At 42.0% G+C, this 15,919-nt stretch overlaps 1 protein-coding gene across 3 annotated transcripts; it reads right to left on the minus strand.

Moving 5' to 3' along the window:
- Nucleotides 1–1,743: 1,743 nt before the first annotated feature.
- On the minus strand, nt 1,744–10,859 carry LOC119005334 (NF-kappa-B inhibitor delta). 3 transcript variants are annotated; one of them, XM_037072870.1, is made up of 12 exons: nt 10,697–10,859; nt 7,954–8,090; nt 7,813–7,843; nt 6,866–7,053; nt 6,592–6,776; nt 6,153–6,258; nt 5,912–6,058; nt 5,763–5,811; nt 4,381–4,538; nt 3,945–4,061; nt 3,631–3,795; nt 1,744–3,530 (listed from the first exon to the last, which is right to left on the minus strand). In XM_037072870.1, the coding sequence occupies exons 1-12, from the start codon at nt 10,710–10,712 to the stop codon at nt 3,459–3,461; spliced, it is 1,371 nt and encodes a 456-aa protein (XP_036928765.1). In that variant the 5' UTR covers nt 10,713–10,859; the 3' UTR covers nt 1,744–3,458. The 3 variants fall into 3 exon arrangements, with proteins under 3 accessions (XP_036928765.1, XP_036928766.1, XP_036928764.1); XM_037072871.1 differs by having other exon boundaries at nt 6,592–6,773; nt 7,813–7,846; XM_037072869.1 differs by having other exon boundaries at nt 7,813–7,846.
- Nucleotides 10,860–15,919: the final 5,060 nt, after the last annotated feature.

Here is a 15,919-nt window from a genome sequence, read left to right on the forward strand (position 1 = left end):
AAAACACACTTCCAACACATTAAAGAGTTTACGCCGAACCCTTGTGTGACAAATCACACGTGGGCGGCGCTTTCATGTCCTCTTTATCTCGATGCTTGCTCTTGATTTTTAAAAATGTGTCACCCTCCTCATGTGTTGGTAGTGAGTGGGCAGTATGTATTCTCAGTCGATCGCATGCCGCTTGTATGGCAAGACACGAAGAAAGACGAGAGCTGCTGTTTGAACGGGACAAAAGGCTGCATTTTGGTCTGAAAACGTTTTAACTCAGAACCCTGTGGCTTCAACTGCTTTTGGATCCTGATAATGGATCCACTTGATCAAATCCAACTCCAAGTTGAAGTTGTGGCCACAGTTTTCAAGCCTTATTTCATAATTAGTTAAATGCGATGAATTAAAAATAATAATGATTATGATTTTCTCCCTTATTTCTGTTTGCAGTTCCAGCTCCTCTGGTACCCAAATTCCAAAGACAGAGGGTAAGTCGATCAGTCAGTTGATCCATGACGATAGTTTTTTTCTCCGCTGTTCTCCCTGATTTTCTCACTTTTTCTTCTGCAGTGCCTCCTCAAACTGTATAGAAAACAGCAGATATACTGGAAAAAGAGGAGGTCGTCACAGGAGCCAAGCCAGCGAAAACACACCATGGCCATTCCTCTCATGGCTGATGTACCTCTGCCAGCTGGATGATCAAGAAACTCACCCGGTTTCAATGAGTCTCCTATCGAATTCTGTAAAAAGTCTTTAGTGAGCAACATATCTATCTCTAGATTGCTCAGTATAGTAGAGTGTTGGGACTAAAAGCTTGTCTAAAACAAACAAAAAAAGAAAGAAAAATACTCCCAACCATGAGACATGATAAGGTTGTTCAATCAAATAAAATGCAACAACTGTTGTCTCTCTTCCACACATTTTACTCTAAATTAAGGGCATGATTAATATTTATAGAACAAAAAGCTCTCCAGTTGAAACAAAGAACAGCATGCATCGATCAGTTGTAACATTTTACCTTTATTTCTCTTGATTTCTGTTCATATTTAGCTAATTGAGACTTTAAAGAAAGAAATAGCATGACATCAAAATGAAGACACCAATAAATAGAACAGATACATGTAACAAAACAAAATATCTCAATGAAAATTGACGCACAATGTAAGGTATTTTATTTTGAAAATTATTTTAACAAATACAATATGGATGTGATGTGTATTAAAGCGTTGGTGTGGGGGTTTTATCCGCAGTCTTTTCTTTTGTTTTAATTGTCTTTAAGAAAAAACAAAGTAATTGTCTGTAAAACAATGAGACCACTGTTTCAAATAAAGGTCTTGTACACAACACAAATTCATCAGTGTTGTTAGTAACCCTGTAAAAGCCTGATTTAATAATGATGTGGCTTTAAAATGATCCTAAAGTGACGTACATGTAAAAATGAGAACATATTACCATCATGTTGTTCATGAAGACATTGATCTTTCCTTTGTGCCAGTGTCAGGAATTTAAAATGTCTAATGTATAAGGTGACACACACGTGAAAGGCTTACTTAGCACCCAGACCTCATTTCACCTGTGACTAAGGGTCACTGTCACGGCAGTAAATGTCGGCGAAAGTTGTGTATGTAAGAATAAAGAGTTAAAAGTGACTGACGTAGCTTTCTAGTGGGATGTTGTATTTTCCATCCGGGTAATATCTGAAGCCAGATCTAAGTGGGACTCTTCAAAAAATCTGATGGAACTTTTTAAACACAGTGTTGTTGTACTTTTATTCATGACTCATGACTAAAATGTACAGTTAGTCAGACGATTTGTCACCGCACTTACTCATGTAATGTCTCTGTGATAAGAACATTCGTCGTCGCAATCGGTTTCAAATACATAGCAGTTTTACACAGTAAAGTTTCCTTTTCTCAATAGAAAATACCTGATGATACACACAAAAGTATGATGCATACAGAAAGAAAGTTAAATTACAGGACTGATTATTCTCACTTTGAACACACACATTCTTAACATAAGCACACATGCTGACTGAAATCATAACCGTCACTCGGTGTATCAATATGATAACTTATCGTGTTGGGGGCTTTCAACGAGAGGGTCGGAGGGGTTTCAGGGACATTGTCCTGGAGGTGATACTTAACGATTTCATAGAAATCAACATTAACCCGGGAGCGTAGCCTCTGAGGAAAATGAATACGACTCCGCCTTCCACAGCACAGTCTATACACTGAAAACAAGAACTAGCCAGAAACAATTAGCCTAAAACACTGACTCTCAGTGAACTTAAAGGTGCAATATGAAAGAATTTTTTTGTTGAAAAACATTCAAAAATTACCAGAAATTATCGAGAGAATGTGAAAAACCAGCAGTTTTGACACAATGGTGTCTGCTAAAATAAACATGCGAACCAGCTAGTCACAGCCTGTACTGGTCTACAGCTCCTGTGCTAGTGATGTAAGCACAAACATTTCCCCAGTGCTCAGAGCTCCCAGTCTTGACCGCTAGCTGCACAGCTAACTGAGCTGACAAGCTAACGGTAGTTACAGTTAGCGGGAGTTAGCGGTTATTCTAGTGATATGCTGCCCACCCCATGAGTATGAAGGCAACAGGCCTCCTATTCTTAAATAATGCACCATTAAGTATACATTTCTATCACATAGGTTCAATGTGAAATGTTCCATTTAATGCCAAGTTTTTCTATCATGTTGAGTCAATGTGAATAAATGCAAATAACTAGATTATTTGACTGTGAGATTTGAGATTATGACAGGAGACAGAAAGAAGACTTTTCTGTACAATTCTTGAACACTAAACATTTTAAAATCACTTTTAGAAGTAGAAGAAGAAGTAGAAGTAGAAGAAAAAACACCCAACATTTATGTATAAGACTGCATTAATTTATATTAATTAGACTAAGTTATTTAATTTTTTCACATTGGCTCAACATTATAGAAAGAACTGAAATAAACGGGATGATACATATGTATGAAATTAAAGTAAAAGTCGATGTTGTAGGCAAACTATTTCTTGAGCGTTACTATAACACTTCACTCTGTGCGTAGAAGAATGTTTTTCATTTCTTTTCATTTTAAAATGCTAAATATATATATTTTTGGGCCAGAATAAATACTTAAATTGAAGTGTCTCTAACAGTCAGAATTTAAATAAAACAACAACAGGAGCAGTTTGTTAAAACGGCTCCATGGAGGAGTGAAATGTTTCACCCTCTGCATGGAAAAATAAATAAAGCACTATCTTTTTACAGACACTAAATCAGAGGTAATTTAAGGTTCATCATCCATAGTTCAATGCAAACTGTATAGAGAGATTAATATGATCAACGAGTTTGTTAATAAAATATAGGCCAGAGACTCCCAAAACAACATAACAATAAATCCCCTTGTCAACAGAGGCAACATGTTAAAGACTCATTCCCTCTAAATGGGGATTACAAGTGGTTCAAATCATTCCTGGTCCTGTAAGGACACGTTACGTCGACGGGAGGAAGCACTCCGTTTCTTCAGCATGAGCTTGAGCTGGAAATGAAAAGATAAATTAGGATGATTACCAATTACCCTTGACAACAACTGAGACGAGGCGTCTCTGGCTGGCTGTTAAAATGATGGGGCGGCTCACCTGCTCTCCCTGGAGGCCGCTCTGCAGCAGGTGAGCTGGCTGGTCGTTCTCCAGGTTGCGGATGCTGGGATCAGCTCCCCGGCTCAGCAGCAGCCGCAGGATTTCTGCCTGGTGGGGGTTACCATGGAGACCAGCTGCCATGTGTAAAGCTGTGTGGCCGTGAGCCTATAGAGAACAATTGCAGCATGACTCAGAGGGCTTACAGTCAGGTGTTTGTACAGTATGGCAGATGTTTGTACATTCACATAGTCACCCGAAAACACACAAGCATATTTAAGATCCAGTTCTGAGTGTCACGTCCGTGTGGGACTCACTTTCAAGTTGACAAAGTCTTTCATGTTTTGCAGGGGAATCCTGAGCAGATATCGCACCAGATCAACATTCCCCTCCTTGACAGCCAAGTGCAGCACGGTCTTGTTACTTTTGATTTCCTGGAATTGGAGGATTGGAAGTGATGGAAAGAACAGAATGAAACCACAAGACAAAACCACAAGTCAGACTGAAAAGTTTAGTGTCAAACACAAAAGAGCAACTAGGGAGGGGGAAACTAAGATGAACTGATGACATCATCATAGTTAGATAAACCACTTCCCCTATGAACTATAACTATGACTGAAATGTCAGCGTTTAGAACGCTAGACTTTGATGTTACTGTACCTGATTGCTGACCCACTGGTTACTGATCTGTTCATTTATTTGTGTTTTAACTGCTCATATGACATTCAGAAACTGGGGGAAACCGTCCTTTACCTGGCTGAGCAGGAACGCCCCGTAATTGAGAAGCGTCTGCACGCAGGAGAGCTTCTCCGCAGCCTTGTTCTGAAGATTAACATCAACCAGCCCACTGCTGGAGAGAGCCTTCATGGTTAAACTGTGAGAAATGGCCGCACAGTGGAGGGGAGTCATACCTGAGTTTAAGAAGGAGACACATGTCGCATTTTAATCAAAGGCATAGTGAGTCATTTCTGACACTTGGGGTGTCACAATCAAAAGAAAACAAAAAAAGGCGTGAGTTCCACAGGATCATGGGGGTCTTCACTGCTGAGCAACCAGCACTGCTGACGAAAATCTATTATGTTCACGGACGAGTTTTAAAGTTGCATCAACATTAAGTTAAGTCACATTTGCCAACTTCCGTCATCAGTCTTTCACTCGCTCCTTGAAGTTACAGTGACAGGCGACTGACTTAAACGTACTAGTATCTTGTGTAAAATCACGGATTTCTCTGAGTTTGAGTGAGCATCTGCGTCCTGGTTGTTGGTTCAACTAAAGCAAATCAGTGCATGAGGAGAGAAACGAGATCCCCTTCAGCCTTTCGTTGTAGAGTCATGATTTCAACCATCTAGCAGGGGTGGGAAAAAATATTGATACAGCAATATATCGTAATACTTCCTCATGAGATGTGATTATTGATAATATATCAGATATAATATTTTAATTAAGACAGGTGACACACTATAATGATGGCACACGTTAACATGGAAAAGATGCGGTCAGTGTGTATGATAAAGAGGCACTGAGACCTTCAGTTCTTGCACTTTTTGTACATTGTTTCATCTGAGTTGGAATCAAAGTCTGTGAAACTGCAGTGAATAAATACATAATTCCTGCACTTTGCCCTTTTTACCAGTATTTTGCATTCTTCAGTTGGACAGATATCATGATGTGTCGATAGATGATTGTCTTGCAAAGTATTGATCATTGCAGAATTTCTGTATCGTGATGTTATCGTGTTCGCAGTGAATCGTGAGTTACCCCTGGCATTTAGTGCATTTTTTTCCTAAATTTTAACCTACACATCTCTGCTAACGCCATGTGCAACTTAAATCAGACATATTCTAAATCAGAAGTTGCCATATGGTGAGAGCGGTGTGAAAAACATTACTTTGTCATATGAACGGTTCTGTCCCACTTTGAATGGTAGATACAGAGGCCATAGTTGGCTGTAGTCTTTGTAACTTTCTGTCCGACACACGGGCAACATGAGCCCCATGTCAGTTTTTGTGCGTCTGAGGCTGTAATGTTTTTGAACTGGTGGTGCTGAAAACGTGATCCAAATTCTAATACATGGCGAGCTTCCCTGTTTATTAGTTATTTACACTGTACTAACAACTGGTAAAACCTTAAATTACCTTCAAAATTGCGGGCCTCCAGGTTGACAGCTGGCCTAGACAGAATTGCCTGCAAAAAAAAAAAAAAAAACAATCTTAGGGTCTGTTCTGTATAACTTTTCTGACCTGCTGTGATAGTTGGGCTGTTTTGTGTTTGGGTAATTATTCACCTGCAGGACGACAGGTAAGCCATAGTGAGCAGCCAGGTGCAGAGCGGTTTGCCCTTTGACATCACAGGCGTTGATGTCCGCTCCTAATGACAACAGGTCTTGCACGATCTCTGGCTGGTTCGCTGTCACTGCCACCAGTAAAGCAGTCTGCACGAGCACACGTGATTTAAATTTAGAAATGATGACCCCGTGTTATGTTTGCGATGTAAAGAAGTAGAGAACTTTGCACACTTTGTCATACCTTTCCCTTGTGTTCTTTGGCATCCAGCCTGCCTATGTCCCGCAGCCTCTCTGCAGCAACAAAGGCACACTCCCTGAGCCCCTTGGCAACGTAGATGTGCAGGATGCTAGCAGAACAACAGCACATGATAAATTAGCTTCAAGCGAGGCTGGAAAATCGTTGTAATCCCCACAACCAACTTCTCACTATCCCTTTTCACAGTTGCATTTGCCTTTCCACTTTCTCTGAGTTTCTAATCACTCAGCATTAGCTGACTCACTGACATATTTGGGTTCACTACATCTTTTTTAAGGATTGTCAAACCGCACACAAGGCTCTCACTGTTAGCTTGGGACCAAAAACGAAACTCCTATTGAGGGAAATATCCTTAAACAACACAGTATAGTCAGGTTTTAGGCCAACCAGGAAAGGAAATGTGCCAACGTTTGACCCCACTCACGTGTCTCCATCTTCATCCTGCCTGGTGGCTCGGCTGTAGTCCATCCCGCTCAGCAGCATCCTGGCCTCTTCCAGCTTGGTGGCATCCATCGATGAACCAAAGCCCAGCTGTGTGGTCTGACTGGGACCCAGAAGAGACCATGAAGAAGCCATACTGGGATCTGCGACAGGCATAGGGCACTCCTGCTAAAAGGAATGCAGGGCGTGATTTAAGACTCAAAGGTATGATTGCGCACTTAAAGATGCAGCTTGTTAGTTGAGGGGTTTTAACTTACGTAAGTCTGAGGCATTGCGTCTCCAAAGACCTGCTGTGGCTGCGTGCCATATTCGGATGTCATGGGGAGGCTGTAGGCCGGCATGTAGCTGGATCCTGGATGGCTGTTGTAGTAACTGAGTGCAGACTCTGGTGCTGGAGGCCACTGTTCATAGCTCACTGCCATGTCTGAGTAGCTGCTTGATGCACCTAGAATGGAGAGGATGGACTGTTAAAGATTTGACCACCTGTTGAACATTGCTCCAGAAAATACAGGCGGTAGCATATCATCAACTGCTGCTAACGATGCTCTTTGCTAAGGCTATCTTTGGCTGTTGCTACTAGCTGCCGTTAGCTAGTAAGCTTAGTTAATAGGTGGTCCTAACCCTAACCCTGGCTGAACACAGGGGAAGTGTTGGTGTTTACACTGTGGTTAACAGCTCTCAGCAGCTTCATAGTGAAGACAGCCAGACACTACACTGGTCCTGAATACCCCTCAAGACTGGCTCAGGTCAGACCTGTAGTTAGCTACATTTGAGCTAAAGATAGAAACTTGAATTCAGAAGGTATACAGTTGTATTTTTTTGTTTAATGAGGAAAAATAGGTGTTATATAGTTCCTTTTCTGACATTTTGTGAGTCTATTATGTTTATTTATTAGGTTAAGAAACAGACAGACATTGTGAAAGGAAGCCATGTAGCTGCTAGCAGACATACAGACATAGGGACTGTCGCCTCTTGTTGTACAAAATGATATTATGATACAGGACAGCCCGCGGCTAGCTCGTTAGCACGCTAACTTCGGTAGAAATCTTTGCAACTTAATACATAGAAGTCTGTGACAATAATGTTATTTCTTCTAATTCAGTTTATAATGTTAGTTCCTTTCTTTATGAATGTTTTAAACTAAAATGATGGCCATATCTGTCACCTTGAAGCGTTGCGTGTGCGGTAGTTGTCCTAATCTTACCTGTACAGGTAAATTGTTCTGATGCAGACAACTGCTGGGAGAAAGGGGCAAAAAAATGGAGAAACCATAAACAATCATGTCTGTGTAAAAATATAGTATCATATTAAGTGAGGTGCTGAGTCAGTTGTTGCGCTGCCGTACTGTCACGGTAGTTGTAGGAACAGGACTGGTGCTGGCCGTAGTGCAGGAGGGGGGGACAGAGGACGTCTCACGCCTTCTCTTCTCCTCCAAGAGCTTCTTCACTGTGGGCAGAGTGCAACACGGCTTCTCTTTTGGCGCTGAAAAAGGAAAAGGAATGACGACTTGGTCATAAATTGTGTCCGCAACTGATGGATATTTAAGTTTGGATGTGAAACAGAAAAAACTTTTTTTCATTTAATCTATTTTCAATTGTTGATTCATTCTTTTGGCTATATATAATGTCAGAAAAAAGAGAAATCACAATTCCCCAGAGCCCAGAGGGATGTCCTCATATGTGTTGTTTCTGAGCAATCGTCAAAACCCCCTTAATAAAATCAGACCAAAGACGGAAGTTGTCATATTGGAGAAGCGGCGCCAAAACAAAGTTTGGTGGTTTTACCAAAAACGATTCATCAGAATTATTTGTTTCTTGTTGTCCTTTCAGATTCATTTCTGGGAATAACATGTAGGTGGGTTTATCTGTTAAGTGAGCTTTCTCTTTTTGTACATATGAATCACAAATTATGTCAAATAGAAAGTTGATGAAAATGTAGAGTATGAATAAGCTTGACTTTATTAAAGCTGTAAATTGTCAATAAACCATATACTACAAATGTGGGTTGACAAATGTGAGACTGTAGAAGAAAGATGGAAATCATGCTGCAAGCTTAGATTGTTGATTTTAAGTCATCCAGGTCTGAATAATAACATCAAAAAGTTACGACTTGGATGTTACTGCCTGCTCAGTTTCTCCATGGTGGCAACTTTCTGCTCACCTTTAGACATCAGTATCAAATCCATTATATAATGACTGTGGTTCCCCCCACACACACACTATCATTTCCATTAAACAGGTAAAGGCAATAAAAAAATAGGAAAGAACATTGCAAAACAGAATTCTGATGTTTCCAGCTAAAATGATGTGACAACCATACAGGTTGTTTCCTCAAAAAACTTCAGCCCCATGTGCAAGAGATAAAGTGAAATTTCCACCGTGTCTGTGGAACCGGGGCGCAAAGATAAACCTCCTCCATTAGGAACACAGATCGTGCGGCCATGCAAAAAAGCAGACAGATTCATCAGAAAATCTAAGCATGGGATTACCACTGCTCATTTTCTATGACATCTTCCTGTCTCGCTCCATTACGCTGAGCAGAAACGCAAACCGCGTCTTCCTGCCTTTGGTGTGTTAGGCACGTCACCACAACACGTGTGGCTGCCTTGTGCTCTCTGTTGCACCTACATGTCTGGGAGGCGCAGAAGAAGAAGAAGAAGAAGTAAAAGAGGAGTGACGTCTCTCTTGTCTTTTCTGTCTTTTTTGAGCCTATGAATGTTGACTGCTCGGGCTCACGCTCAGCTCTGTTCAACAGAGCAAATACAGGTTGCCAAAAAGAAAAAAGAAAGGGCTATTAATGCAAATCAGGCTGCGAGAGAGAAATGCGAGAGAGTTCATGGACCTGCCAGTTCAGACTTTTGTGGGGTAGCTGTAGCGTCGCTCAGCAATCTCACTTCCAGGTGAAAACCTGTCCTAAACAATGAGCTCCTGTGCCGCGCTGTGTGCCACAAGCCCCCACCGAATGGTAAAGATCACTTTATCAGAAAGAATGACATCAGTCTGTCAGTACATTTCAGTGACACCGAGTTTCATTTTCAAGTTCAGGAGGTGCTACTACAGGTTACTCAATGCAATGAGGTAATGCCACAACATGTACCTTCACAATCGATATTCAACAGTTGAAGTGACCAGATGAGAGGATTTGCGCGACACTTTGCCCCAGCAGCATCAGCTGAGAGAAACTAGAAGTGAGCTTGTCGAGAGTGAGGGGACGTCTTTGGACACACATATACACTTGAGGTTTACGCCAATCGCCCCCATCTCCTCGGGCTACTCTGTGCTACATTCAAATTGGAGTTGTGGAAACCCCTGGACATTGAGTCATGTGCGTGGGAGGTTGGGGATTCCGACGACCTTTCACTTTTGGCTGTGAGAGAGGGAGAAGCAGTGCAGAGCCAGTTTCCTCATTTTGAAGCTCAACAACACGACGTGATAAACTGTGAAATCATTCAGCCCTGTGTAAAAATAAGGCATGATCGAAAGAAAGCGCTGTCTTCACGTCACACGGCTTGCCTGTCTGGCGCCCGCAGAAAAGGGGAACTGAAAGACAACCGAACAGGGGTGGAGGTGCATCAGGGTTTCCCCAAGCGCCTTGACTCTTGGATTCGCCCGAATTCAAGTTTAATTCAGCGAAAAGTGAAAGAAAGCCTCACTTAACTGTAGCTGATAGGTATTTTATCTAAAATCACTCTTGAACTACGGGCTGGAAAACACAGTATAACTACGAAACACACATGGAGTTCACAGAGGCTCATTTCAGTCTGATTTATTATCTAAAATCCCAAATAAAGTTGCAACAAAACCTTTTCAAAAGTGTTTAAGATGGAGGGATTGGTATGTAATGAGTCATTCGAGTGTATGGAACCGCTACTTTTAACTCATGGATGACTGTTTAAAGAAATCACAGTGTGCTGTCAGTAACTAAAGTTAGGCTCAACCTAAAAACTTCAAGTTTAAGTTGTCATCGCCACTGTCCAAGCCCTTCCACATTTAGGCTGTGAGGCTGCACTCAGCGTGAAAATACAACACCCGAGCAGTGACGCATTGTACTCTGCCCCTCACAAACAAATCAAAAGCACAAATACTCACATTTATCAAAGTGCATGTCAGAAGCGGTGTTGCCTTGGAATCTTCAACAGGTCGTCCTCTTGGTCTCCACTCTGAACCTAAAAACGTGATAAGAAGTGATTTAAAGAGCAGTGTGAGAGCCGATCTGTGACGCGCTGGTTGCCTCAAGTGTGACTGGCTTGTTGTCTTATCGCTGCTGCTGCTTGTACACACAGAGCACGTTGTTCCCCATCACCGCCCACAGCTGTGGTCCCCGCCCTCCGGCAGCAGAGTGGGGAAGCCAGACATTCACCGTTATGTCAGACCGCCATAAATCATTAGAGTTGAGAAGAGTGCGAGAAAGTGGGATAAGCAGTTGTTGGGTGTGCGAACGGCAACTACTACAAGAACACAAAGGAACACAGGGACACAGTATAATGAAGGGAAATTGTTGATGAAGTATTTAATCCTATGATGAAAGTAGAAAAACTTTAATGTGAAAATAATCCAAATCCAATTCAAAGTGTTGCTTAAGAAAAAGCACAGTGTTATCAACAAAAAAGTACCTAGAGAATGGCTCGTAACTGCTCATTATTATGAGTGGTTCAAAGTTGAACTTGGCAAAAAACTCAACTACTGTACTGAAGTGCAATTTTGAGGAACAAAACTAACAGAGAGCCTGTAAAGTCAAGAGAAGAGTATCCTGTATCTTGCTGTGTACAGATTGTTATCCAGATTATTATAAGGTTCTGAAAAAAGACATTAACACCCTGAGAGGAGCCAAGTGCTTTTACTCTTGATACCTTAAGTATATTTTCCTGGTGATGCTTCTCTTGCTTTACTCAACTTGAATTCCAAACACATTTCTGTTACTTGTAATAGAGTATTTTCATACTGTGGTACTGTTTCTTTTACAGCTATTCCTATAGAATTGGATATTTCACTAACATATCAACTTGTAAGTGACATTTCAGTGTTGTTGTTTAATATTTAATGTTGCAGCTGGTACAGATGAAGTTACTCTAACTGATGTTAACTAATCAATCGTTTGGTACTTTAATCTACATCGATCAGTCATTTTGATCATGTTTATCTGAAGAATATTAATAAGTAAGAAAACAGCAGTTGTAAAATCAATGTTGTGATATTAAAAGTACACTATTTACCTCTAAAACCTCATGACTTAAATGTCATCATAGAAGTTTTCAGATAGAGTACATCAGAACTGTACGCCACTTGAATAAATGTACTTCACCACTCAATCAAAAAGGATTTCCCTTTAGTGCAACATTACAAACTTTAACTACATAAACTATAACCATCGTATTGACATTAAATAAACAAATCTCTTTCCTCAATATTGCTCTGTGTCTCAATCTCAAACAACATCATTCAACAACAGAATACTTAACGCAATGCTTAGATAAATTAAAGTGATATAGTAAAACTACATCTTTGGAAAGCTACATTTTTTGCCAACAAACTAATCACATGTCAAAAACATATAGTTTCCCCAATGTTAACATATTATCAATGAAATATTTCTGTTAGTCCACATATCAGTGTGTCACCCACGGTGGAAGGCACGTTCCGCTCTTGTGTTTCAAATTTTCACATTTGTCTGTGTTTGTTTGGCTCTCAGCTTTGTGTTGATAATTTGTGCCAGTATTTTCTTTTATAGTAACATGGTCTAGACGTGATCTGACAGGAATGTCTGTGTCACCTGAAAAAACACCAATATCAAAACATCATATTGGAACAAAGTGATGACTCTCTCTTAACCAAATGACTAAACTTTTTACTACCCAGTTGCACCACAAATACCAACTAAGGGCCAAGCAACATAACAGAACAAAGAGATGTAAAATGTGAACAAATATAACAGTATACAACAAAGCGAGAAATGATCTAAGTGACACAACAAGTGAGATCAATTTTGAAATAAAGGGCAGTCCAGACTAAAGGATTAAAAAGGTAGATAAGGAAAACTGGATAATCAAATGAAGAAATCAGATAAAATAGTATATGAAAGGTGAACTTGTGTGTTCTAAGGTTTAGCTTTCTATTTTGGTTATGAAAACCTTGTCAGTCTCTGTTTCAAAGGTGGAAACAAAGGCAGTTAAAGCTGATTTCCTAAGAAGAGACGAATGGCCCTGAGACCAGAGGGCTGTAAAGGAAACAGACTTAAAAAGCGTGCGTGATGATTCATGGGTTGGGTTTGTAACGTCTCAATCAACAACAAAATCTTAAGATCCTAACTCGTCTTCTGGTCATCTTATTCTTGATTATTATTCATATTATCATTGTAGTTTAAAAAAGATACAATATCCTCTTGTCACATGAAATGTCACATGTGAAAGTTGCTTCTCATGTTTTCACCTATGAATGAAACATTTCTACATGTGAAATTTTCACTTTCACACATGAGGCTCTTTTTTTCACGCGCAGATTAGAACCTCCTGATGTGACAAACGAAGCATGGAACATGAAACCAAATGAAATTTGCTTATTCGCATGTTGATTTTTTTTTTTTTTAACAAGTGAAAATAGAGTAATGAAAAAAATGATTATTTTTCACAACTGAACGGAAATCCACATTTTCTCATGTGAATTGCAAATGTTCTTATGCAATCGCCTTTTTATTTACATGCGGCTAAGAATTTCCACTTGTGGGAACAATAAAAAAACAGGAAGTAGGAACAAAAAAAGCAATAATAAAAGAATAGGATGGTGACATGTAGATAATACAGGGCAAATCTGCTTTAAGTTGAATGAATAATGTATATAATGGTGACTCTATCAGAGACTGTTACAAGGTTTGTGTTCACATCTGGAATTTTTTGCCCTCAGTTAGGTCTGCATTACATTTATTGAGATTGGACCTCCTTGTTGGCTGAAAGGCAGTTTCAGTCAAAACAAAAAAGTGGTCGTGGGGAAACAACAGGGACTTAATGAATAACAAAAGTGTGTGAAACGTGTAGGTTACATTGTTCAATTTCAGAAGCATCAGTCTGCAGTGACGTATGTCGTCAGTAAAAGTCTCACAGCTCCATCTGCTGTTTCATCCAGAGGCAGAGAAACCAGAACCCAGAACGCTGACATAAAATTGAAACTGATGACTAAACATTTAGATCAAGTCGATCACTTGAGAATTTTCGAGCTGACTCAAAATGCTTGTATTAAAATGTGTTTCACTAAAAAGCATCGGTCCATGAATGTGGTTGTGAGTGAGGGAAGTCGCAAGAGTTAAGAGTTATGCTGTTCATTCCTGCCCCATCAGACCTGATCCAGATGAATGGACCACTATCAGGGGTCACTATCGACGACACACTGATTATTTGAATCAGGTGTGGCTCATGTTATTGGCTAAATGTACGTTAAGTATAACAAGTAAAGGTTTTCAAAGACACTTTAAATAAGTAATATCCATCCATCCATCCATCTTCTTCCGCTTTATCCGGTACCGGGTCGCGGGGGCAGCTGTCTGAGAAGGGACACCCAGACTTCCCTCACCCCGGACACTTCCTCCAGCTCTTCTGGGAGGATCCCAAGGCGTTCCCAGGCCAGCTGGGCGACATAGTCGCTCCAGCATGTCCTGGGTCTTCCCCGGGGTCTCCTCCCAGCGGGACATGCCAGGAACACCTCCCGAGGAAGGCGTCCCGGGGGCATCCGAAACAGATGCCCCAGCCACCCCAACTGGCTCCTCTCGATGTGGAGGAGCAACGGCTCTACTCCGAGCTCCTCCCGGGTGACAGAGCTCCTCACCATATCTCTAAGGGAGCGCCCTGCCACCCTGCGGAGGAAACGCATTTCAGCCGCTTGTATCCGGGATCTTATTCTTTCGGTCATGACCCAAAGTTCATGACCATAGGTGAGGGTAGGAACGTAGATTGACCGGTAAATCGAGAGCTTCGCCTTTCGACTCAGCTCTCTCTTCACCACGTCAGACCGGTATAAAGACCGCATTACTGCAGCTGCCGCACCGATCCGCCTGTCAATCTCACGCTCCATCCTTCCCTCACTCGTGAACAAGACCCCAAGATACTTAAACTCCTCCACCTGAGGCAGTAGCTCTCCCCCAACCCGGAGGGGACAAGCCACCTTTTTCCGGTCAAGAACCATGGCCTCGGATTTGGAGGTGCTGATTCTCATCCCAGCCGCTTCACACTCGGCTGCAAACCGCCCCAGGACATGCTGGAGGTCCCGGCCCGAAGGAGCCAACAAGACCACATCATCCGCAAAAAGCAGAGATGAGATCCTGTGGCTCCCGAACCAGATCCCCTCCGGCCCGTGGCTGCGCCTAGAAATTCTGTCCATGAAAATAATGAACAGAACCGGTGACAAAGGGCAGCCCTGCCGGAGTCCAACAAGCACCGGGAACAGGTCCGACTTACTGCCGGCAATGCGAACCAAGCTCCTGCTCCGCTCGTACAGGGACCGTACGGCCCTTAACAGAGGGCCCCCGACCCCGTACTCTCGGAGCACCTCCCACAGAATGCCACGAGGGACACGGTCGAATGCCTTCTCCAAGTCCACAAAACACATGTGGACTGGTTGGGCAAACTCCCATGAACCCTCGAGCACCCTGCGGAGGGTATGGAGCTGGTCCAGTGTTCTGCGGCCCGGACGAAAACCGCATTGTTCCTCCTGGATCCGAGGTTCGACTATCGGCCGAATTCTCCTCTCCAGTACACTGGAATAGACTTTCCCAGGGAGGCTGAGGAGTGTGATCCCCCGATAGTTGGAACACACCCTCCGGACCCCCTTTTTAAATAGGGGGACCACCACCCTGGTCTGCCAGTCCAGAGGCACTGTCCCCGACTGCCATGCAATGTCGCAGAGACGTGTCAACCAAGACAGCCCTACAACATCCAGAGACTTGAGGTACTCAGGGCAGATCTCATCCACCCCCGGTGCTTTGCCACTGAGGAGCTTCCCAACTACCTCAGTGACTTCAGCTTGGGTGATGAATGAGTCAACCTCTGAGTCCTCAGCCCCTGCTTCCTCTATGGAAGACATGTCAGTGGGATTGAGGAGATCCTCGAAGTATTCCTTCCACCGCCCGACAATATCCCCAGGAATAAGTAATAATACAGTGAAATATATTTCAAGGCAATTTAATGGAAGTTGTTTTTAAATGTTAAGTACTTTATACCATGGGCTCCAGTGAACCTTTGGCGGCCACGTGAGGCTCAGTCACCTAAAAGAGATTACCTCAAATTAGGGACAGATGTTGCAGTCTTTAACTTTGAAAGTGTTTGAGGC

Source organism: Acanthopagrus latus, chromosome 17, assembly GCF_904848185.1.
Source record: "Acanthopagrus latus isolate v.2019 chromosome 17, fAcaLat1.1, whole genome shotgun sequence".
Classification (NCBI taxonomy): Eukaryota; Metazoa; Chordata; class Actinopteri; order Spariformes; family Sparidae; genus Acanthopagrus; species Acanthopagrus latus.